Below are 23,874 nucleotides of genomic sequence, written 5' to 3'. Positions count from 1 at the left end.
TCGTGAGATCAAGCCCCGCCTCAGGCTCCGTGCTGACTGTGGAGTCTGCTTAAGACTCTCTCTCCTCCCTCTGTCCCTCCCCCTGCCAACACATAAATAAATCTTAAAAAAAAAAAAAAAAAACCATAGGTGAGGACCTATCTCACAGGCTTCCTTTGTCTTGGTCCATGTCTGAAATTGTCTTCCATTTCATAATTAACTGGTTCCTGAATATAGCACACGGAAGAAAAAGGCCATTGGCCACTCAAAGGAATGGGGGAGAAAAAGAGGAAGAAGAAAACAGAAAGCTAAGAAACCTATGGCCACATGAGCGGACTAATCTTATGAAAGCCAACAAAAACACACTGCTTTGAAATCAGATAATATGTTCCTTCTCACCCTTGAAAAAAACACTACACGGATTGGACATTCAAAAATCCAGGTTTTATTTTTAAACTTTTCTCTTTGCAGAATAGTTGCTAGAACTTATTAGCACTGAGCACTTCAATCCTGCCCTACTTTTACTTCCTGTGCTCATCTAAGATATGTGTTTTCTTTTTTTCTTTCTGTTCTTCCGGTTGGATAATTTCTATTGATGTTCTAGTTCACGGATTCTTTCTTCTGTTGTCTTCGATCTGCTGTTAGCTCATTCAGTAAATTCTTCATTCCAGTTAATTGTACTTTTCAGCTTTGGAATTTCCATTTGGTCCTTTTTATAGTTTCTATTTCTCTGCTACAATTCTTCATATGTGAATTCATTGTGTGTTCATCTTCCTTTAGGTGCGTGAACCTATTTATAATAGCTGCCTTAAGTTACTGCCTGCTCATTGTGGTATCTGTGTCACCTCAGGGTCTGTTTCTATTGACATTTTTTTCCTTAAGTATCACATTTTCCTATTTCTTCACACATATAGTAATTTTTACTGTTTTTCCCCCTCTAATTTTCTGGTTGTTCTGTTGGTCTTGAATTCCATCCTCTGACACTTTCTGCTTGGGCCCTTGACCCAAGACTGGAGAAATGCACTCCAGCAAAAATCCATGAACAAATGTCAGGACAATGTCTTTCAAAATTAGATTTATTCAGTTTCTGCCTGCTTCTGGTTATTCTCCAATACTTCCAAATGGTCCAGATTTCATCATTATTACCTGTGGATGATCGAGCTAGTCCATCATTAACAAAAGCTGGAATTACAGGAATATATTTTTTATTTCCAAAATTATAAGAAGAGTCTCATGAAGACATTTCATTTGGCTTTGCTTTAGGCATGTTAGGTAGAAGACACATAACACTGACTGGTAGTATGATGTAGTTATGCAATGTTAGGGAATAAAGGTACGAATTCTTATTAACATGGAATGGTACATTTCTGGGGCATATGACAATCAGTAAAAGGAAGTCCAAGCAAATGTTACTAGCATCTCTGTTGGTTCAAGTTATTGGAAGTATCAAATGCTAGGCAAGAAGAAAGATGTGAACCTGAAAGAGAGTAAGATATCTGTCAGTAAACCAGATCCTTAATTTAAGTAAGTCCAACATTAATTTCAAATAGAGAAAAAATACTTACCATACATTTAGTGGAATTCAGATACTTGTCACCTGAAATGAAAGCAAAGTATGTGAGGTATTCATTTGTACAGAATAGTTTGAGTAAAAGATTATTTAATAGGACTATATTTTAAGTTTCAAAAATATAGAAGAAATATATAACTGATTTAAATAAAACCCAACCGTTTCCATGCATGTCTTAAGCCAATAGAAAATGAAGGAAGCACTAGTATGGAAGGAAGTTTGCTGGAGGCAGAATCAGAGCTTTGGGCTGGACAGATCATGGTTCCAGGAGAGTATGGCACTCCTTGCTTGTCCCATGCTACATTTTATTCTATTCGAAATGTTAAAAACTTTCCTGGGATGCTGGCAAAGGGGAGCACTAATCTCCTGAAAGCCATTTAATGATGTCCGTGTTATTGGGTTCTTTCCTTCTTGGATTTTGTCAGGTCTCTTCCACTGTCCCAATACCCAGGGAACCTGAGAATCCCCCTGAATGTTTTCAGTTCATGGGGATCAAATACAGACTCTAAGTAAGGTATTTACCCAAAATGTGGGGCATGGTCAGAGGCAAAAACAAAAAAAAAAACAAAAAACAAACAAACCAAAAAACAAACCACAAAACCCCACCTTTCCGAATTCAGATACTACTAATGCAAATTCAATGGATATTATCCATTTATATAAATAACCTTCCCTACAAGAACTCTTTATTCTAAAAGCATTTGCTAAACAACTTCTAAATGTCAGACACTGTGGTAGACACTAAAAATAAAAAGGTAAATAGAGCAGATTTCCAGCTTCCAGTCAAGCGGAGGAGATGGACAAGTAAACAAATGGTTACAGTGTGATGCAGTGTTTGTAAGAAGATACAAAAGACACTCTCAGCACTTACCTGTGAAATGGGTGATAGACGTGTAGCTGATGAGAAAGAGCACGACCTGTGTGATCAGCTAGAGGCCAGTGTCTATTCTTTCCTACTAGTTCAGACTCAACTGTCTTACAGTCAAGGAAATTACATTAGGTAGCAATTATTGAGTTAGAGAATAAGAAGGATTCTAATTTCCCAAAACCAGAAATACCTCTGGTCAGGGGAATCTATATGGCCACTATGATTTGCTGGAAATAACTTTTAAGAATTAAATTGCTGGTTTCTGGCTATGACTCAGTAGTTTATATCAGAAGAACTCTCCTGCCAAGGACAACTACAAAGGATGGAGAAATTTTTATTTTAAATCTGTTGAAGATATCAGAGGTCAACTACCAAAGCAAGCACCCAAATCGCTGAGAGCCACAGAGAAGGTAAATGTAAACGTGAGTTTCAATACCACTTTTCCTTTTGAGGCATTTGCCCAATTCAGTGCAAAAAGAAAAGGCTGAAACATCAAGCAGAAGGTGGTGGCTGCAAAGCTAAGAAGCCAAGCACGACTCCTGGCACTTTCATGGGGCTAGGAGGATAGAAACTGGAGTTCAGAGTCTCCTAAAGAGAAAAAGACTTTCAATTGGGACCCTGGAAGGTTTATGCTGTAAAAATCATGGTGAAGCAGAAAGAGACAACATTTTTATAGACACTGAAACTCAGCAGTAAAATAGCTCTGTCCCTGATTGAGCGAAAGTGATTTGCCTCTGGCAAAACTGCCTACCAAAAGCACTCCTTCTGGAGGAAGAAAACCTCCTCCAGAGCCTCCGTGAGTTTTTATACGCCATGCCCAGAATTCATAAAACATTACCAGGTATATCAAGAGGAAGGAACAAGAGAAAAGTAAGTGATGCATATACTGAGTTAGGAGGCAAAGACTCTGAAAGACCTCGCTGCATATATTCAAGAAAACAGATGACAAGACGAAGAATTTTTTTTTTTTAAAGATTTTATTTATTTATTCGACAGAGATAGAGACAGCCAGCGAGAGAGGGAACACAAGCAGGGGGAGTGGGAGAGGAAGAAGCAGGCTCATAGCGGAGGAGCCTGATGTGGGGCTCGATCCCAGAACGCTGGGATCACGCCCTGAGCCGAAGGCAGACGCTTAACCGCTGTGCCACCCAGGAGCCCCAAGACGAAGAATTTTAATAGAGACCTAGACTCTAGTAATAATTATTATTTGGGATTTCTACACTAAAAAGTAGAATAACCAAAATTGAGAATAAATACATGGGGTGAGGAGCTAACTGGGCGCAGATGAACAGAGGTCTACTGCACATGAAGCAGGCATTGCACACCATTCAGACCGAAGTACAGAGACAAAAACGGTGGGAAATATAGAAAGAAGCTTAAAAGACAGGTGAGGAATAGTGAAAAGCTCAAAAATATATATAGTTGGAGTCTCTCTAAAGGAGAGAAAAGAGAATGGGACAGAAGCCATATTTGGAGACATAAGGACTAAGAATTCGCTAAAACTGATGAAGGCTCCAGCACAGATTCGAGAAGTCCTACGAACCCCAAGCAGAATAAATACAAAGACAGTTACACTTTTGGATGTGAATAATTAAACTGTTGAAAGCGAAATACAATGTGAAAATCGTAAAAACAGCCAGAAGAAACAGACGTTATTCCTTTGAAAGGGAACAATGCTAGCTGCACAGATGATTGTTCACCAGAAATGACAGAAGCAATAATGCAATGTGGTTAAAGTACAAAAAGAAAGTAACTGCCAGCCTAGAATTCAATAAAACTGTCAAAAGGATCCTTCAAAAAGGATGAACTGAAGACATTTACGCTGGGAGAATCTGTGACCCTCAGACCTGTATTATAAGAAATACTAGAGGCAGTTTTTCAAGTTGAAGGAAATGATTACCAGCAGACACAAGAAAGAAAATACAGAAAGGAATGAGGAGCAACAAAGAAAGGTAGTGTCGGGAATTCTGAATAAATACTGACTTCCAAAAACAGTAACTGTAATGTCATAGAGGATTTTAAGTATTTGTAGAATGAAAACCTGTGACAAAAATAACACAAAACCCTAGAGAAGGAATGGAGTTAAAATGGTCTAGGAAGTGGTAAAGTACTGATATATACGGGACTCTGATTCAAGTCATAATGTCCAGCACCAAGCACATAGTTCATGGCACATAGTAGGACCTCGAAAACGTTGAACTAATGAACATTAAAACATCAGATTTTTAAAATATCTTTTCCTTTTTTTTTTTTAAGATTTTATTTATTTGTCAGAGAGAGAGAGCACAAAAAGAGGGCGAGCGGCAGGCAGAGGGAGAAGCAGGCTCCCTGCCGAGCGAGAAGCCCTGATGTGGGGCTCGATCCCAGAACCCCGGGATCATGACCTGAGCTGAAGGCAACTGCTTAACCGACTGAGCCACCCAGGCACCCCTAAATATCCTTTTTCTTAAGCAAGTAAATCCATTATCAGGGGGGCATGGAGGGGCAAAGACTCAAGTAACTGGAAAATACCTTGTAATAGCTTGTTAATGCCCAGTACTAAGGTAAGACATGTCCAGTAAAGTGAGAACGAACAGATACACTTACCCCTGAAGTTTTTTCATTCCCTGTAGTAGTTATCTCTGTCCTTGTTCGATAGTGGCTCTGTTGTCTGGATTTTCTTTTATCTGTTGGTTTCAAAGTTGTCGGACTTAAACTTCAATCTCCTTGAGGGCAGGCAATGACTGTCCTCAGTGTCAGAGAAAGCTCTTAAAACAGTGAGACATACAGCACACACAGTCAGGTCCTTTAAAAAAAGTCCCCAACGGGGATGCTGTAAAACAAAGTAACTGAACTTCTGGCTTGATGCCTCGTTTCTCTGCAAGGTTCTAGAAGTCACACAGAGGTCCTAGAAACCTAAAAGACCAAAAAGGGTCATCAGGTCAGAAAGAAAAGTTTTCATTGAAAAGAAGCAAAGTTAAAATGTAGGGAAAAAAAAAATACTTGCCAGAATTAGAAAAACCAAGGACGTTCCCTAAAAACAAAATTTTATAAATTAATAATTTGTTTAGGTAGATAGAAGATGAATGAAATTTCATCACGTTAACATAAAATAATGAAGACTCACCGGATAGGAAGAAGCCTTAAATTCTTCTGTTTCTTTCCTTTCAGTTTCTTTTTCTCTGTTCATTTCTTTCATTTACAGCAAAGGGTGAGATTTTTAAATGCACTGTAAGGGCAGCCCTAACATCTGAGTGTGAGGCACGGCTGTGTGGCAGTGGGGCTGAATCACGTGGGGGGGGGGGCAGGGCTGAAGGGCCGGCCAAGTCAGAGGGGCCCCGGCCAACTATGATCGTTGATAACCGGGTTTTCTGTGCCGAAGTAAACACACAGATTAAATACACAAGATGTTTTAAAAGAAATGACATATATTTAACAAGAAAAAAAAGTACAATTTTACTATTCCCTATTCTTTGGTATCTATTTTTCAGCTAAGCGAAACGCGAGATGACCGCAGTTGTTAATGCTTTTGCTCTGAATTGTGACTCTCAATTCATAGAACGGTGTCGACAGTAAGATCGTACTTTGAGTTGGATTACCCACTTTCCAACAGGATAAACCAAACTGATTTAAAGTTTTCTGATACACCAAATCCTAACTCCTAATCATCAGGAATTAACCATTTGGATAACCACACGTAGATAATTTCATTCTAGTCCAGGTATCTACATGTGTTGGCATAAAAATGGCTTCAACTTAGCGGTTATGTGCTAAGACACAAGCATAGAGGACAAAATGCATAAAAAAGGAATAGGGGCGTCTCGCTGGCTCAGTCATTAAGTGTCTGCCTTCAGCTCAGGTCATGATCCTGGAGTCTTGGGATCCAGCCCCGCATTGGGCTCCCTGCTCAGCAGGGAGTCAGCTTCTCCCTTCGCCCCTCCCCCCTGCTCGTGTTCTCTCTCTCTCAAATAAATAAATAAAAATCTTTATAAAATAAAATTAAATTTAAAGAATTAAATTAAATTAAAAAGGAATACAATACCTGTTCTGAATAGAATCAGGAACACAGCATGTGAAACCAATTTTACTGATTAATACTTGAACTAAAATTTCTAACGCTGTCAGGTAATCATATAAAAAAATATCTATAAAGACCCAAATCGGGGGCGCCTGAGTGGCACAGCGGTTAAGCGTCTGCCTTCGGCTCAGGGCGTGATCCCGGCGTTGTGGGATCGAGCCCCACATCAGGCTCCTCGGCTATGAGCCTGCTTCTTCCTCTCCCACTCCCCCTGCTTGTGTTCCCTCTCTCGCTGGCTGTCTCCATCTCTGTCGAATAAATAAATAAAATCTTAAAAAAAAAAAAAAAAGACCCAAATCTATAGGCCGTGAAGACAGGTCAAGAAGTATACTGCAAATATCTGACACTCATCGAGCTGCCCTTACAGGGCACACTTTACCGTTCACACAGTCAAAGAGTTTGTAGCTTCACTGCCTTAGGCTTCTCAAACAGCTCTTCAACTGCAGTTATTATTGGCTTAAGGGAGAGTGAAGGTTTTCACGGAGCTGTCTCTGGCTCAATGAAACTACTTTTCTTAATTTTAAGTTTAAAAACATTGAGTAAATAGAACTCTGGGCATCTTGCCACATCCCAAAATGTGTGCTAAAACGAATTCAGGTGGTCTGGGACCTGTTAGTTTACCAAGGTATCTTTCAGTTAACAGGACAGACCTGACACACCTGTAAGACAGAAAAATGACTATTATAGTGTCATAAAAATAATATTCTTGAACGAACCATCTGAATAGCACACGCTAGAAAACAAGAGATTGGAGCAGTGGCATAGAATTGTGCCTGGGTCAGTATGTTGCTTTAGTATTTCTCTAAATGTATTCTGGATATTCCAGGAAAACTATCCAGGACCCCTGACATATTTTCTAGCGAGATGTTCCATTTCTTCACACACAGCTGGATATTTGTGTTAAGCGTGATTACATAATCACTCCGATTAGATACTTGCGTAAATCGTGCATTAAGTTTCCTCTTTTGATTATCCCCAGAGGGCAAAGACTGGCTATTCATGAATCTCCTGGATGTGTGACACGTAAGCTCATGAGTATGTTCTGGAGACTTCTGACACAGTCACATCTGGGTGGTGGTTTGTTTTAATACTCAGCTCACTTCTGTTTCCTCTTGCCTCAGTGTCTCTGTCAGTTTGCTGACCCAGCCCTTATTTTTGGAGGCTCATCAGTTGCTATGCAACAGAACCCTGCTGACGTTCCCCCAGGACCATGGCTATCCCCCACTCTCACGGTATACTCTTCATTGGATGCAATGACCCCAGTCTCAAGGTGGGAGTTGCCCTTTGGGAATTAGTTTACTGGTGACTGTCACAAACAAGCGACAATAAATGAGGACATTACTGAACACTGACAAGCTCACGTGCACGCTATCTTACAAATAAGAGACCAAAAAACACTATCCTAACCACCTACCCTTCACAGTGGGCCCTCGGTCTCCATCTTCTAAGTAGGAAGTACAGACCTTCCCCAAAAGGAAGGTAGTGAGCAATTTTAAAACTCAGATACAGTGCTTTGAATTTTTTTTCTTAGGGAACTAGGCAAGATTACCACAGATGGAAAAGAAACCAAGTTTTAGGTTTTGTGTGTTTTCTGCCTTGGTTTTTATGGCTAGTTCTAAAGTAGCGACGTGATCAGCCGCAGGAGACGGATTGAGTCACAACAACTCACTTGCTGGAGGAAAGAATTTGGGCGCACTCGACAAGTAGTCGTTTTCATGCTTCACAAACCAGCGGGGCAGCTCGACTTGTAGGCCAGAAAGAGCTAGAATGTAACAAAATGTCTGCATGCTCATCTGTATACACTGTTTTTATCTGCCGATATCTGAGGTCAGTGGAAGCTTCCAAGTTGGTAAAAGAGTGTCCCCAAGCCCAGGAACACACAGACTTTCAAGGTCGTCATCAGGCAAAGCCTTGGAGATCGATCATTCATAGTATCCGTGCTTCCTAAGGCGCTAATTTCAGTTCTCCTTTGGACCAACAGCCATGTGTAGCTTGTGCTTTTATTCCCAGATGGATTATATACATTTTTCCAAGCTGATTTTTACTTGGCTACTTCCTGCCCACTTCCAATCTCTCTAGGACCCTTAATTTCTTGTTCCTTCCTGATGGGACCTCTCAGTTCGTTCATCTGTGAATTCCATCAGTGTCCTCTCTAGTCTTTTACAAACGATCAAGACTGATGGTAAACACACAGGATTTAACGTCAATCCTTTCCCACTAAGCTAGCCAAGCAACTGACAAACCCCAGTTGATTATATATCCAGAACTGCGCCAATGCCTTTTAAATTGAGGAGAGGAGAAGAGAAGAAGGATAGAAAGCTTTTGATTTGTTTGACTGAAATCTGTTACATTCTTGAAATGCACAAGGATTTCTCAATTAAGTCTTTAGTGTATGGGACTGGCTCCCCAGAAAGCTGCGTTCTATACGCCTCTTTCTAGCTGTCCATGGTGAGCTATTACATATCACTCTTAAAACGTGAAAAGGGTTCAAATTAGCTGAATACAGTGAAGCAGGCAGTCATTTACAACATGCCACGAGAGCACCAGAATCAAATAAAACTCCACAGATTGTTGCACTGTACATTTCCCTCTTGTTCTCAAATTTTCACATCAGTACTCCAATTTAGGCAATAAAGGCAACGTTTTCTCTCCAGATAGTTATTACCAAAACAGAGGGAAGATAAAAGGGGTCTAAAGCTGGCACTGACTTGTTTCTTAAGTGCCACTCTACAAAATACACTTAAGTTTAAACCCACGAAAGCACGGCAGGACACTATGCAGCTAAGATTGCAGAGGGGGCAGGCCCTAAGCAAGACTTCCTCAGTTCTCAGGCATCTGCGGAATATGAGAGCTGAGGTTAGTTTGATGTGGGCTCTAAAAGGATGACTCCTAAGGGTGCACTAAGGGGTAAACAGTTTCTTCTCATCTCCTGTAGTCATTCCTAGCTCAGTGGTTGCACCCAGTTACCTAGATATCCCCTACCTGCCTCTTCAACCAATCGCTCGTCTCTCTCTCTTTTTTCTTAATTGGCACCTCCTAAATCTCACAAACCCATCTACTTCTCTTCATGTCTACTGCAACCGTCCTAGCACACAGCTTCTCCTCTGAGTTATTGAACTGGCGATCTCACTGGTCCCCTGTATCCTCTCTTGCCCCATCCAATTTATTCTCCAAACTCCATCCAGAATGTTCTAGCACAATGCTGTTCTACTTAACATCTCTTGCTGACTCACCACGGCTCTGTATGACCTGCTTTCACTCACCTTTTACCTCTGACCCCTTCGCTTGCAAGGTTCCTGCCATGGATCTGTACAGATCCCGGCATTCTGCTTTATAGATACTGCACAAATGGTACCTTGTTTTTGTCTGGGAAGTTTTAAACCTATCCCCTTCTCTTTTACCAAGTTTTAAAATTCTTCAGTTAAAATTCATTTAGAGCAAAATGTCACTTGTTTAGGGAGGTTGTTCCTAATACATTTTTTACTTTTCCTTTATTTTTTTATTTTATTTTTTTTAAGAATTTATTTATTTATTTGACAGAGATAGAGACAGCCAATGAGAGAGGGAACACAAGCAGGGGGAGTGGGAGAGGAAGAAGCAGGCTCCTAGCGAAGGAGCCTGATGTGGGGCTCGATCCCATAACGCCGGGATCACGCCCTGAGCCAAAGGCAGAAGCTTAACCGCTGTGCCACCCAGGCGCCCCTACTTTTCCTTTAAAGCACCCAGTTTTAGGTATACAGTCATTTTTATGATTTATTTATATCATTTTGAAAAAAGGTATGTCTCCCCATTAAACTATAAGCTCACTTACAGTGAGCAAACCAGTCAGGGACAATGCCTGATTTGTTCATTATCTCCCAGGACCTAGCTGGGTGTCTGGCCCACTACAGACTTTCAACAAATGTTTGCTGAATGAATAAATGAACGCTTTTTCCTTTCGCCCTTCTTATGCTATCACACCCCTTGCATCATCTCCTCGAAGACGTTTCAAATAATAGTACCAGGATCTGATGTTTTATTATTATTATTGTTATTATTATATTATTATTATTATATTATTATTATTATTATTTTAAGTGGAGCCCAATGAAGGGCTTGAACACATGACCTGAGCTGAAACCAAAAGTCAGACGCTTAACCAACTGAGACGCCTCTCCTTGAAGACATTTCAAGGCCATAAACAAAAAATCATAAAAGAGAGAATGTCTTATAAAAAGGATGTCTAATCACTTTAAATACATAGGAAATAAGGCAAAAACAGTACCTTAAATGATTAAAAATACAAAAATAATGAGCCATAGCTACCATCTCCCTTGGTGACCCCACCCATACTTAAGTTCTATCACTTTGATGCAAATGACTCTGAATCCGTCTCACCATCTACCCCCCGACCCAACACCAGCAGGTCATCTGAGCCCTTAGATACCCACCTGACCCTTGGAACTCTAAATGCCCCAAACCAAATCCATCACCTTTTCTCAATGTGTCATTTTATTAAGTTCGTTCTTTCTTTTTTTTTCTAAGATTTTACTTATTTATTTGAGAGAGAGAGAGAGAGCACAAGAGCGAGCACAAGCAGGGTGGGGCAGAGATAAGCAGACTCCCCACTGAGCCGGGAGTCAATATGGGGCTCAATCCCAGGACCCTGGATCGTGACCTGAGCTGAAGGCAGACGCTTAACCGATGACTGAACCACACAGGCGTCCCTTCAGTTCCTTATTTCTGTGACTATTACCATGGCAATTACCATGCCATCCATGCTTGAAACTTTCTATTCATTTTGAGCCTTCCTTTTTCTCTTGATCCCTATCAGTCAATGGCCAAGTCCTAAAGATTCCCACTCTAGGCGCGCCTGGGTGGCTCAGTCGGTTAAGCATCTGACTCTTGATTTTGGCTCAGGTCATGATTTCAGGGTTGTGAGACTGAGCCCCACATTAGGCTCCATGTTCAGCGGGAGTCTGCTTGGGATTCTGTCTCTCGCTCTCCCTCTGACCCTCCTCCCCCTGCGTGCTCTCTCTCTCAAATAAATAAATCTTTGAAAAAAAAAAAAGATTGCCAAACAAGAACCCCCCTCATCCCTTCTTTTCTATCCCCCCTCCTTGCATGAAAGCTAAGGGCTTCATTATAGAAACAATTTAACTGGTCTCCTCCCTGCAATCCCACCTGTGTTCTGCTACCACTAACCAAGCCTAAACACATCTCTCGAATACATGGCTCCCCTTCTCAAAAATCTTCCGGAGAAACATGATGCGACCAGCCCATTGTTTTTCAACATTTAACTGATATCCCCCACTTTTGATTAACATAAAAAAATCTCATATCCCTCCTGCACCTTTATTATTGAAACAATAGGGATTTTTTTCCACTCCTTAAACGTAAAACTGCAAGACTCAACGTGCTTCTTCAAACCCTACTCCCTGTATTTGGAGCTCTGCTGTGAATCGCCATGATTAGACTACGGGCTCTCCGAAAGTGGGGCCTGGGCCAGCGCCCAGTAGGTGACAGGCGCCCGACACATGTTTATGAAATTAACTATGAAACTGTGACATTCAGGATCATCCGTGACATAAACTCAGTCCAGCTTTCCATTTTACATCCTGCGAATCCTGTACTTGCTCTTCACCAGCCCAGTTATTCCAGTGGTTCTTAAAACAAGGTGCCACGACCAGCAGCACCAGCATCAGTCGGAATTCATCAGAAATGCAAATTCTCAGGCCCCACCCTATCCCTACTGAATCAGAAACTCTAAGGGGACAGCCTCGGAATCTGTGTTTTCACAAGCACTCCGAGTGATTCTATCGCATGCTGGAGCGTGCTAACCACTGAACCACACTGCCAGCATACCTTGGGGATACTGAGGTTTGCTTCCAGACCACTGCAATAAAGCAAATGCTACCCTAGAGCCAGTCAGAGGAATCTGTTGGTTGGCCAGTGCACACAGTTACGTGAGCACTATACTTCAGTCTATACAGCGTGCAACAGCACTCTGTCTAAAGAAACACGTACGTACCTTGATTAAAAAATACATTATCGCTAAAGAACGCTCACCGTCATCTGAGCTTTCAGTGAGTCGCAATCACTGATCAGGCCACTATAACAGAATAATGAAAAAGTCTGAAATACTGCAAGAATTACCAACATGCGAAAGAGACACAAAGTGAGCAAATGCTCTTGGAAAATGGGCGCCGACAGATCTGCGTGAGGCAGGGTGGCCACAAACCTTCCGTTTGTGAAAAAACACAGTATCCGCAAAGTGCAGTAAGGCAAAGTACAATAAAACGAGGTGTGCCTGTGCTCAGCCTTCGGTAGACCGTTACATAACTTCACTGAAATTATGCCTTTTTGTTTACACATTAATTCAACTGGCATTAGGAAATGCAAATGTATTGTTAGCAATGTCAATATTCTGAAAGTGCAAATTGACTAAAATTGTGCACATCGTACCTGTCAGCATTCAAAGCTTATTACAGATTTTGCCAGCTGGGGGGATCTTGAGCAAAGATACCTGTTTTCAGTTTCAAAGTCAAAAGAGTTAGAGGCTTTAAATGTAATGATTCCAATTTTCCAGAGTTGAAGGTAGGTCCTTACTGATACTTATCTGGCCAATCACTAAGCATCAAAATCACATAATGGCTCCTGGGAGCCAGGTGAGACATCAGGCTAACCTTGGAGGCAAGCAGGCAAGCCAAGGCTTGCCCTAAACAGGCAGACTCTTATGTGGGAAGAAGTACATTTAAGCCAGGGGGAAACAGAAGCTGGTTTTCTCAGGCTAAAGAGAACGCACCTATGTTCCCAGATAAAAGTAAAACCCCCACACATGAAATGCAAGAAGTCATCAACTTGAAAAATTAATAGAACTATTAACTGTCCATTGTCTTGAAGGAAAAAAAATGTGTAACAAAAGGCCCCAGTACTATACACATACTCAGTCATGCACACATTCACTTACACAAATACACAAACGGCCATGAATGCAAGATGGTAGATACCGGTCATAAAAGTTCTTTTAAGGAAAGGGGATGTCTTTTTGGTACCAGGATGAGAACTTCGTCATAAAGACGTGATTACCAGCAAATTTCAAAATCTAGCATCAGAGTATGTTGGGGAGATCTTACGTTACCTAGGGCAATTTTCCATTTTTCAGATAAGGAAATAGTCAGAGACATTATATAACATTTCCAAGATCAGGGATTTGAGCAGTGGCAAAGCCTATGTCTGTCTACTTACTCTCAGGCCAGAGGTACTCTCGCAACATCGCTTTAATGCCAATGTTGAATTGAGATCCGCCACTGGCCACAAGACCACAAAGGAGAACACACTACGTTTTCAGGCAATACCTTTTGTTTTAATTAAGTCTATTCGATTACTTACCGGGTGTATGAAGCATCTTCAGCATGTCCCTAACAAACTGAGATAAAGTCTACAACCAGCTCAGGACAGAAATACGGCTCCAATGTTACAAACATCTTAAAATTTAGCTAGGGTCAGACAGAATTTTAAAAAATGCAACAAACAATCTTAGTACACAAAATAGGCAGATGGCTCTTGCTAACACAGACCCCCTAAGATGGGCTAAGTGAACGGTAAGGACGAGCCTCCAGAAGTTTTACTGCTTTTGCTCTGCAACTCTCAAAACACATGCTGAGAAACATGTTGTTAAGCCTATAGTTGACTGGCTACTTCCAAGTTCTGGTTTTGGTAATTTCCAGACACGACTCTTCACCTTGTAATTGATTTAAAAAATATAGGTCCCACCCCCTTTCAATGAGATATCCAAACTCCAGTCCATACTCATTATTTAACGTACTAACTCTAACACGATTGTTAAATGCAGAGTTTTAGAGCTGGGGAGGGCTTCTGAGACCATGTCCCCCAACAGCGTTGTTACGGGAGAAAAAGAGCTAAGGTTTCTGACAGACACAACTTTAATACAAAGGAAAATCTGACCATCTGTGGGGGTGACTGTGTAGAGGCAGCCTGAAAGCTTCCTGGAGAGCGTCAAAATTTAAATGGCCACGGGGCGCCTGGGTGGCACAGTCGTTAGGCGTCTGCCTTCGGCTCAGGGCGTGATCCCGGCGTTCTGGGATCGAGCCCCACGTCAGGCTCCTCCGCTATGAGCCTGCTTCTTCCTCTCCCACTCCCCCTGCTTGTGTTCCCTCTCTCGCTGGCTGTCTCTCTCTCTGTCGAATAAATAAATAAAATCTTTAAAAAAAAAATTTAAATGGCCATGTTATCCTACGTATTTCTATCTTGTTTGAAATGCTGTGAGTACCTGTCTTAGGAATTTTTAAAACCCCCCAAATTAAAATAAAGTGGGAAAAAAAGTGAAATCTGCTACTTAATTATCACAAGGTCTTAAGAATTAAAAAAAAAAAAAAAAGGTATTGAATACTCCAGTAAGAAAATCTCAGCAATATTACCACGAAAACACATTACTTTATACACAGGGTTTGTCCCCTCACATTCAAACACGCTCTCATTCCTAACGCAGAGCGGAAAAGAACAGGTGAGAAAAGACAAAGTCTGTATACAGAGAATGACTGTAAAGATTTCACATACATCAAACCTTTTAATAACATCTCAGTGAGAAGCAATGTCTTTAATATTGTCCATCTGGCTCAAGACACCAAGGCCCAGAAAGGTGAAAACCGTCGAGCAGGGCCCAAAGAGCGGTAACAGCCTTACGCTTCAGTCTCCTACTGTGAGAGCCGTAGCCTGTGTAAACCGCCACGAACGCCCTTCGGGGAAGGGGGCAAAGAGAAGAGTCCCACACCGGATTCCCAACAACCCGCGCAAATACAGAGCCGAGTACCTGTTGTTGTTCCGGCAGTTCCGACAGTTAACGCACTCCATCGGGTCCGTCTGAGGTACCGCCGCGTACACGCCACCACCCTTGTCAGGAAGGAAGTACAGGGGAAAAGAGAAACGCACGGCGTGAAGAGACCACAAACCCATAACCAAACAGCCCCAATGGGAAAGCCAGGCCAGTGACAAACGGCCACACGGTGTAGTCTAACCAACCCCCGAACAAGGTTATGTTTATCATTATTTACCAATAGTTACAAATGGGTTCCTTACGACATTAAAACTACAGTCTGCGAACCAACTGCCATGTTTTTTTTCCATGTATTTTTGTCCTGGAAGGAGCCAAAGAAATGGAGAAATTTAGTCACTTCCCCTTCAGTGGTTCAAATCGACTGGCCCCCCAATACACTGTACATTAGAGACTCCTGTTCATTTGTACTCTTCTCGCAGTCATGGGAGAATTTTACGTGATGCCAGTTGGAGAAACAGGGTGGAAATCTGTTTGAATGATGTCACAAGATAAACCCATCTTCATTTTCCTGTAATTATTTCGATTAGGTCTGTTCACTTGACTACACTAAGTTTTAAAACATGTTATATTTTTCCAGATGGAGTAGATTCTCAGCCAGCAATGACTTGGAGGGGAGAATTAATATTTTGATGTTGCTTTTGGCGGAAACTGCCCGGCAATTAAGAAAAATGCCCAGATTAACACATACCTCATTGTAAAACGCTTGCCTGACACATACAATGGCAAGAGTTCTTCACAGCTGATGTTCAGAATTGAACCAGCCTTTTGGTCAGAGTAAAAATTCTGCTTTCAGATGAAAAACAGCAGAACGGAGTCTGATACGGGTGGGAGACGTTGTCACACTGCACCCAAACCCAGAGTAGTTCTTTGAGGTTAAGGAAAGTTCAGGCAATTGTTTTTCCCAGAATACTTTCCATTTCCATTCATCTCATAACAACAGCCAGAATCTAAGCAAACCAAAAGCACTGAAAACGTCTCTCAACATTCCTGATCCAGCTAGCAACAGGAATTTTTAAGAAAACATTGCGAGAAAGTATATCTTCTGCTACGTGCCGTCTGTGGACGTCAGCTCCAAAACTTCACGAAGTGAAGTTAAGCTACGGGTAATGTGCTTAATCGAATCACTAAACACATCAAAGTTAATTCGATGATTTTTACGATCGCCAGTATTTTTAAATATGTCCCCATTTCCTCCCACCCCGAAAAGACAAGAAAACTAGTGAGTAAAACCCACAGATGGTAGCCTCTAAAATTATACACCTAAAGGGGCAACTATTATTTAAGTAGCAATTTGTTGTTCAAAAAACCCAAACTGTTGTGTCCAAATCCTCAATCAAACATCAGATTTATTTTTTCTCCTTCTTATGGAAACAGCATGTGCTATTCAAACCTTAATGCTCTCTTGTTTCGTTTCTTGGACAACGTTAGTAGCTTGGACTAGGAATAGTGACCAAAAAAGTTTACAAAGTCTGAACATAAGCCACGCCTTTCCATGTAAAATAACGAAATCGTTACTCTTTTGGTCCTGAGATGCATTCAAGCAAATTAGGTATTTTTCTACAATATTCTTAAATTAGATCACACAAAACCCATTACATGTCCAGCTTCAAGATACAAATATATATTACAGTTTTGTTCTCCAAATGTAATATTTTAATAAATCTTTGTTGAAGTTGAAGGTGAAAAAACTAAACTTTTTCAAATTTTAGCACCTTGTGGGTTATGGAAAATTCATCTGTAATCAGAACATGGACAAAAACGTCAATGAGGGCTTAATGGTACAATGAGTGCAACTAAACATACCACCTGTTTGACTGAAAAATAACATGGCCACACATCCAAACCATGTAATAAAGCAAACTCCCTAATGCAGAGAACCTCTCTCACCAGCATAAATGTAAAATATGCTAGCCGTTCTATTCCCATTTCAAAAATTAAACTACATCACTAAGTTATCCCGAAATAAAGTATTTTTCAAGGTCTATCACTCCTTGTGGCTAAAGAATACTAATATTATAAAAAGCAAAAATCCCGGGACCGCCTGGGTGGTGCACCTGACTCTTGGTTTCGGCTCAGGTCATGATCTCAGGGTCGTGAGACTGAGCCCCGAGTCAGGCTCTGCACTGGGTGCAGAGTCTGCTTGCGACTCCCCTCCCCCTGCCCCTGCGCTTTTTCTCTCTCTCTCAAATAAATAAATCTTTAAAAAAATAATAAAAATTATAAATAAATAAAGGCAAAAATCTTACAGGCAGCAACCCTACCACACGTTGGCCACAACAAGCAAAAACTCACTATAGGTTGGAGGTCACAATCTGATGGCCTGCAGACAGGTTCCACGTGGCCTACAAAATGCTTTCAAAAACTGGAATTAGTTGCCAACATGTAAAAAATCTGGCAATTTTGCCAAGATTTACAAGATGCTTTGAAAAAATCAGAAAACCCGGTAACCCGGGGCCCTCAGTTCTCTGTGCCAACAACTGGATTGAGTTGCAGCTGGTGCTCTCGGACTGCTACGGCCTCCACTGTTTCTGTCTCATTGCCAGCTTGCTTTGCTCAATTTCACGATCTGCCCGACCCCTCTAAAGCATATGAGTTTCCAGACTCCGCTCTTAATGAAGCAAGTTTAAAGTACTGGGTCCACTCAATGCTCAATGGTATTTCCACCTCTCAAGAATAACTTCCAGCCAGTTTGTTACTGGTATTCCACTATGAAATAATTTTAAAACATAAAGCAAATTGATGAACATACTATCACCTGACAATAGAAAGCTTAACGGAGATTACTCTGGATCAAGGGGTTGCCAGTAATACCTACTGTTTCCAGTCTAATAAACCCATGAGGTTTCTATGTTGACAAAGGCCAAGGAGGCTGACCCTGTTCTTGCTCCCTGGCACCATGGGGCACAGGGAGGCTTTATCTACAATTAGGTCTCTTACATTTACTAGGTGACGAGGATGTTCAAAATCCACATGTGTCCTGGTTAGTGAGCTTGTGTGCCCCGAGTAAAGCCCTCCGTTTAAGCTCCCGTTCATGATTCCGTTGACTCCATCCGGGATCTTATGGTGAAGATGGGAGCAACCGTTGCTGAGACCCCCATTGCTTATGAAGCTTCCATGAACATTCCCATTTATCCGATTTGTGCCAGGCAGAGTAGTGTATTCCACCATCTGCCCATTAATATCTGACCCCTGGTAGAGATAACCTGGAGGGTCATATTCTGTTAAGAGAGAACAAAAAAGAAAAAAAAAAGTAAGATGGTGAAAAAGACAATCTTCTTGCGTGGGCAGTTTTATTAATAAACCCCTAAGAAACTACAAATACGCTAAAATAAAATGCCCTAAATGTGTTCACTTAAAGTCTAATTATGAGATATGCTTTAAGAAAGTTATTACTTTTTCCTTGTGTGGAGATAGCTAGGAACTTTAAGTTAATTAAGGCTTTGTTAATGGGAAGAGAAATTAACCAGAGAGAAATTACTCAAGTGTAATAAATCATGCAAATTGCAACTATCTAAGTACCGGCAACATTAAGAAAAAGTGTTTAAATTCCCACACACTTCAAAGTGCTGAGAGAAACTATAAAACAACAAAAGGCAAATGTTAAATAGAAATAAACAACACTTTTAAATGAAAGGATGGAGTTGTGTATACATTCACTGACTATCTATCAGTTCCTTGGTTAATACGGCCCGTGTGGAAGTTGCGGGGTACTAAAGGCAAAAGGCTCATTATTCCATTTCCTTATATGAAAAGCACTTAAATAGTTGCCTCAAAATTCCACTTTCCAGAGGCATGCTTGCTAGATATATTTAGAACAAGCGTAACAGCCCTTAGAAAATACAGCACCTACACTGTACAAGACTTGTTGGCAGAGTTTTGATAAAATCTTCAAAGGTATTAGAGCACGCCAAGACTAGAGTAGGCGTCCTTCCTCCTATTACCGAACTTCTTGCACAGGTGAGTTACCGTCACTATACCTGCTTATCTTTTCCATCAGACTAGAAGCTGACAGGGCAGAGACCAGGTTTACTTTTTACCACTGTATCCCCATTGTCTAACACAGTGCCAGGCACGTCAAAGACAGCCAGTGAGTACCTTCTGGAAATGGCTGAATGAACATCACCACCATATATTTCCATCTTTGAACATATCACCAAGTCACAAAGGAAAATGACCTCAACCAGATTAAGCTTGCTCAGACGACCAGAGCAACACTTTTCTTTTAATGATTCAGCACACACTCACACAATTAAAGTCCATGACACCGAAACCATTTAGGAAAAGACCCAATCAAATGATCTCCGACCCTTTTAACCTGGCAGCACCACCACCACCTCTCTCCCTATCTCCTAGAAAGCACCGATTCGATAAAAACAAATCACCTTTTTTTCCCCCTGAACTATTAGCTGTGATTCTCTTTTTCTGGGGACAAAGGGGAAACCAAAAACACCTCCTCCCACCAAAGACTGAAGTCTCTGCTTGATCCGATTCCCCTGTCTTATAATAGCTGGGGGAACAAGAAAGCTGGGGAGGGGACAGAACTAGGGAAAGAAGAGGGAAAGGGGGTTCTAGGTTATCTGTTTTCATACAGCACCATCACTTCCATTACTAGATACACGAGGGGGGACAAGATGCCAGGCTGGAGCAGTATGGGTACATCAGGGATGGAAACAGGACATGTTACCTTAATTTGTATCACTCAGTAACAGTAACATAGAAAGGAATTCCTTTCCCTCATTCCCAGCCTTTTCTACTCCCGCTGACAAGACGTGTACCAGTACGGAGGTGTTCCTGCAGCAATTCCAAAGCTCCTGCTTCGAGAACTCATGCTCTTTGGTGGTCTGACAAAGCAGAGCTTCCCAGCACGGAGTCGGCTATTTACATAGAGACCTGCCTGGTTCTGGCTTTGCTGTTTATTTCTCCTGGGCGATTTCGTGTGACGCCCTACTTGCTCTGGCTGACAGCTACAACAGTCCTCAAGTCACCTCCCCTGCCTGTAGAGTATCTGACGTGCTTTATACCGTGATGCTAACCCACAGAAGTATTAGAGATCAATATTTATCCTGACAGTATTTTCCTCCCCATCTTGAGAAACAGACAAGGAAACACTGACGAATGGCTTACTCTGTATGGTGTTTTGCTGGCGGTTCTTCCACAGGCACATGGCAATGAAGACCATGAGGATGAGGACCATCACGCCCAGCACACAGCCAACGATCAGATACAACATGTCGCTGCTTCTAGCGGGGCTGGCCGCAGGCCCGACGTTGCGTCCACTTCCCGGAGAATTTGGAGGGGTACTCAAGTCTTTGACAGGATCCTCAGAAGCTCCAGGAACGCGTTTCACTAGTTGACATATAAAGGAAAACATGATGTCAGAGTGCACACAGGCTCCATGCAATGGTTTACTCTCCGAAGGAGGTCTGGTTGGGAATGCAAGCCAGTCTGTTTACACTTGTTACTGAGATGATCTGACCACCAGTGAGTCACAAAGAGGGCTCAAAAGTTTAAAAATCTAATGTGCCAAAGTCTCAGTCCACAAATTCTAGAGACATCATAAAATCAGAGAAACAAACGCCCTCGGTCTAACCCAAACTGCCATATGATTATCTGCTCAATTGTACTTGGAGAAGACTCCCCATATTTCAACTTAAGGATGGGACAAAAACTTCTTTCTATGTGCCACACTTTGAGCTGAATAAGATTGAAAATTACATATTTTATGCCTCTTTGATGTGACTGATTAAAGATATGACTGTGGACCATTCAAACAATTATATACAATTCCAAAAACCTCACGCTTAATATGAAGCATTCCAAAACCGACCACCTCTGGAGTCCATGTAAATGAAGTTCTTTTTTTCTTTTTCTTTCTTTCTTTTTTTTTTTTTTTTTAATATTTTATTTATTTATTTGACAGAGAGAGACAGCCAGCGAGAGAGGGAACACAAGCAGGGGAGTGGGAGAGGAAGAAGCAGGCTTCCAGCCAAGGAGCCTGATGCGGGACTCGATCCCAGAATGCCAGGATCACGCCCTGGGCTGAAGGCAGACGCTTAACGACTGAGCCACCCAGCCGCCCCTAAATGCAGTTCTTTCACCTAATTCATTGATATTCTGGAAGACAGTGACAACAAAAGCTAATAACAGGTGGGACTCAAACCCCATTTTTTCTGTCCTCAAATAACATGTGCTTAATGCTTTAAATGCCATAGAAAAGCAGCAGAGCATAGGGGCGGACAGCCGGCTCTCTGGAACCAGACTGCCAGGTGCATATTCTGTTCTACCACTTATCCTTGGCTGCATGACCTTGACCTCCAGGAACCAGTTTCTGCATGTGGGAACTGGAGATAAGGATAAAGGCTCTACAGTAAGGCTGTGATGGAGAGTAAATGAGTTAATCGTGTAAAGCACTTAGAACAGAGCCCGGCACAAGGCAGTGCTCAACCAATTTTGTTACTATTAAGTATTATATCATATTTCCTGTTATGGCCCCTAACAGCCCAGTGGAGCAGAGCGGTCCTTAAAAAATTCTACTTCAATAAACGTTATGCTGGGGTTCAATTTTCTAGCACCTTTACGCAGAACAGAGCGAGGAATCCATAAAGAAGAGGCCACCTTTCAAAGGAAAGAGGTCCCCAACACTGAGAAGTGGATGAACACTTGGCAGAGACTCTAAAGGAAATTCCTGCTTCAGGTGGTATGCTGGATTAGACGATTCTAAGGCCCCTGCCAATTCTAAAGAAAACAAACGAGTTTCTGAGGCAAAATAGATGTTGCAGATCATACATTAACGATCACCACAGTCCGTCAGGTTGGTTCACTCTTCATTTACTCTTTATTTATTCATAATTCTACCAAACCTGATGATTTTGCCAGTCTCTGCTAAAGTTAAAAATGTCTGTGGTGGATGGTGAGGGAGACAGATGCATCAACGTCAGTAAGAGGGAAAGCTAACACGAGGGAGAAGAGGAGGAGAAGGAGGAAGAAGAAGAAGAGGAAGGAGAGGGAGGAGGAGGAAGGGGAGGAGGGAGAGCAGAGGAGGAGAAGGGGAGGGGCAAGGAGGGGAAGAGGAGGAGGGGAAGGGGAGGAGGCCGAGGAAAGGAGGTGAAAGGGAGGGGAGGAGAGGGAGGGGAGGGGAGGAGGGGGATGAAAGGAGGGGGTGGAGGGGGAGGGAAGGAGGAGGGGAGGGGAGGAGCAGCAGAAGGAGGAGGAGGAAGAAAAGAAGATAAGAGCATGAAAAAAGAAAAGTGAGATGAGAAACAAAGAGAAATCCAAGGACTAAAGAAAAACCGTGACAGTCTCTGATCTTTAAGGGCAGGGGAAATGGCTGGCCTCAACACCTCTATCATTCCTGGAGCACCGTACTGAATTACTAAAGATAAGACAATCATTGTTCAGAACGCGAACCCTGACTCGTTTCTTTAAAAGCAGAGATTGTGTATCCTACATTCTCTCTTTAAATAGGCTGGGAATTGTGTCATACATTTTAGAAAGTTATTCACTATAAACAGTTAATGTTTTAAAGAGCTGTTTTCATTTGTCAGTGACCTGAAAGTCTGTAGGCAGAACCTTTTCTTCTCCAGCAAAGTCCACTAATGATGCATACTATTACAGACACAGCTAACTCTAACGCTATTTAAACAATACAGTTATTACCTGTCGTCTGTGTTTTGCCTGGCTAGATTCTTAAATGTCTTGGGGACAGAGATGATAAATTCCACTTTTATTTAATTTTGCCCTGAGAATTACAACACTCTAGAGGCAAGTAAGAAACGTCCATTAGGGGCGCCTGGGTGGCACAGCGGTTGGGCGTCTGCCTTCGGCTCAGGGCGTGATCCCGGCGTTGTGGGACCGAGCCCCACATCGGGCTCCTCTGCTGTGAGCCTGCTTCTTCCTCTCCCACTCCCCCTGCTTGTGTTCCCTCTCTCACTGGCTGTCTCTATCTCTGTCAAATAAATAAATAAAATCTTAAAAAAAAAAAAAAAGAAACGTCCATTAACATATCACAGTGACTAGTACAAAAAGCCCCTCAAATATATACTAACCAAAGTTAAATCTAAAGGTCTGTGTATACACAGGTTTAAAGGTAGATTTAATATGTGGGTTTTGCAGCAGAAAGGCCCATGACTTAGCATTAAAAGATGAAACTATGTCTTGTCTTTATAATTCAATTTTTCTGAGCCTCAGTTTCTTCATTTTTAAATCAGCATCACAAAATCACCTGTCGCAGACACAGAAGGTTGCCTGGCCCATTCAGCAGCCTTTTCCTGCCACACTAACAGAGCCCCGATTTCATCCAGCTGTCCGCTCAAACCCCACACAACTCGACTAGGTCCTGATCAATCATTCCATTCCAGAGAATGGTCTGGGGAGCGTGTGACTGAGCTCTGACCACCTAGCAGGACTCAGGGCCGGGTGAGGACTTTGGGAAATCTCCTCTTGTTCTTGAAAACAGACACAAGTTCAAACAATCCCTTTTTCTGTCGAATCAACGGAGCCTGGACACGAGTTTGTAAATCGCCACGTTAGCTGTTTCTATCGTTCACGTGTAGCATCGCCATCCT

General features: G+C 41.9%; 1 protein-coding gene and 1 long non-coding RNA gene across 2 annotated transcripts in view; both read right to left on the bottom strand.

The window, feature by feature from the left end:
• CDON (cell adhesion associated, oncogene regulated) overlaps positions 1-23,874 on the bottom strand; it is a 64,404-nt gene that overhangs the window by 4,965 nt on the left and 35,565 nt on the right. Inside the window, exons 15-17 of the mRNA XM_008688286.2 lie at positions 20,435-20,656; positions 18,248-18,528; positions 15,287-15,366 (exon numbers count right to left, since the gene is read on the bottom strand). Of these exons, the coding sequence (XP_008686508.1) occupies positions 15,287-15,366; positions 18,248-18,528; positions 20,435-20,656 (583 nt within the window). The remainder of the gene's footprint in view (positions 1-15,286; positions 15,367-18,247; positions 18,529-20,434; positions 20,657-23,874) is intronic.
• Positions 71-5,307, bottom strand: LOC121102904. The gene is made up of 3 exons (XR_005835025.1): positions 5,004-5,307; positions 1,545-1,576; positions 71-1,456 (listed from the first exon to the last, which is right to left on the bottom strand). It is a non-coding gene; the product is annotated as an uncharacterized LOC121102904 (long non-coding RNA).

The sequence above is a fragment of the Ursus maritimus genome, unplaced genomic scaffold (genome assembly GCF_017311325.1).
Source record: "Ursus maritimus isolate PB19 unplaced genomic scaffold, ASM1731132v1 scaffold_16, whole genome shotgun sequence".
Classification (NCBI taxonomy): domain Eukaryota; kingdom Metazoa; phylum Chordata; class Mammalia; order Carnivora; family Ursidae; genus Ursus; species Ursus maritimus.
The sequence above is the reverse complement of the archived record's forward strand: the minus strand, read 5'-3'. Positions and strand labels throughout refer to the sequence as shown.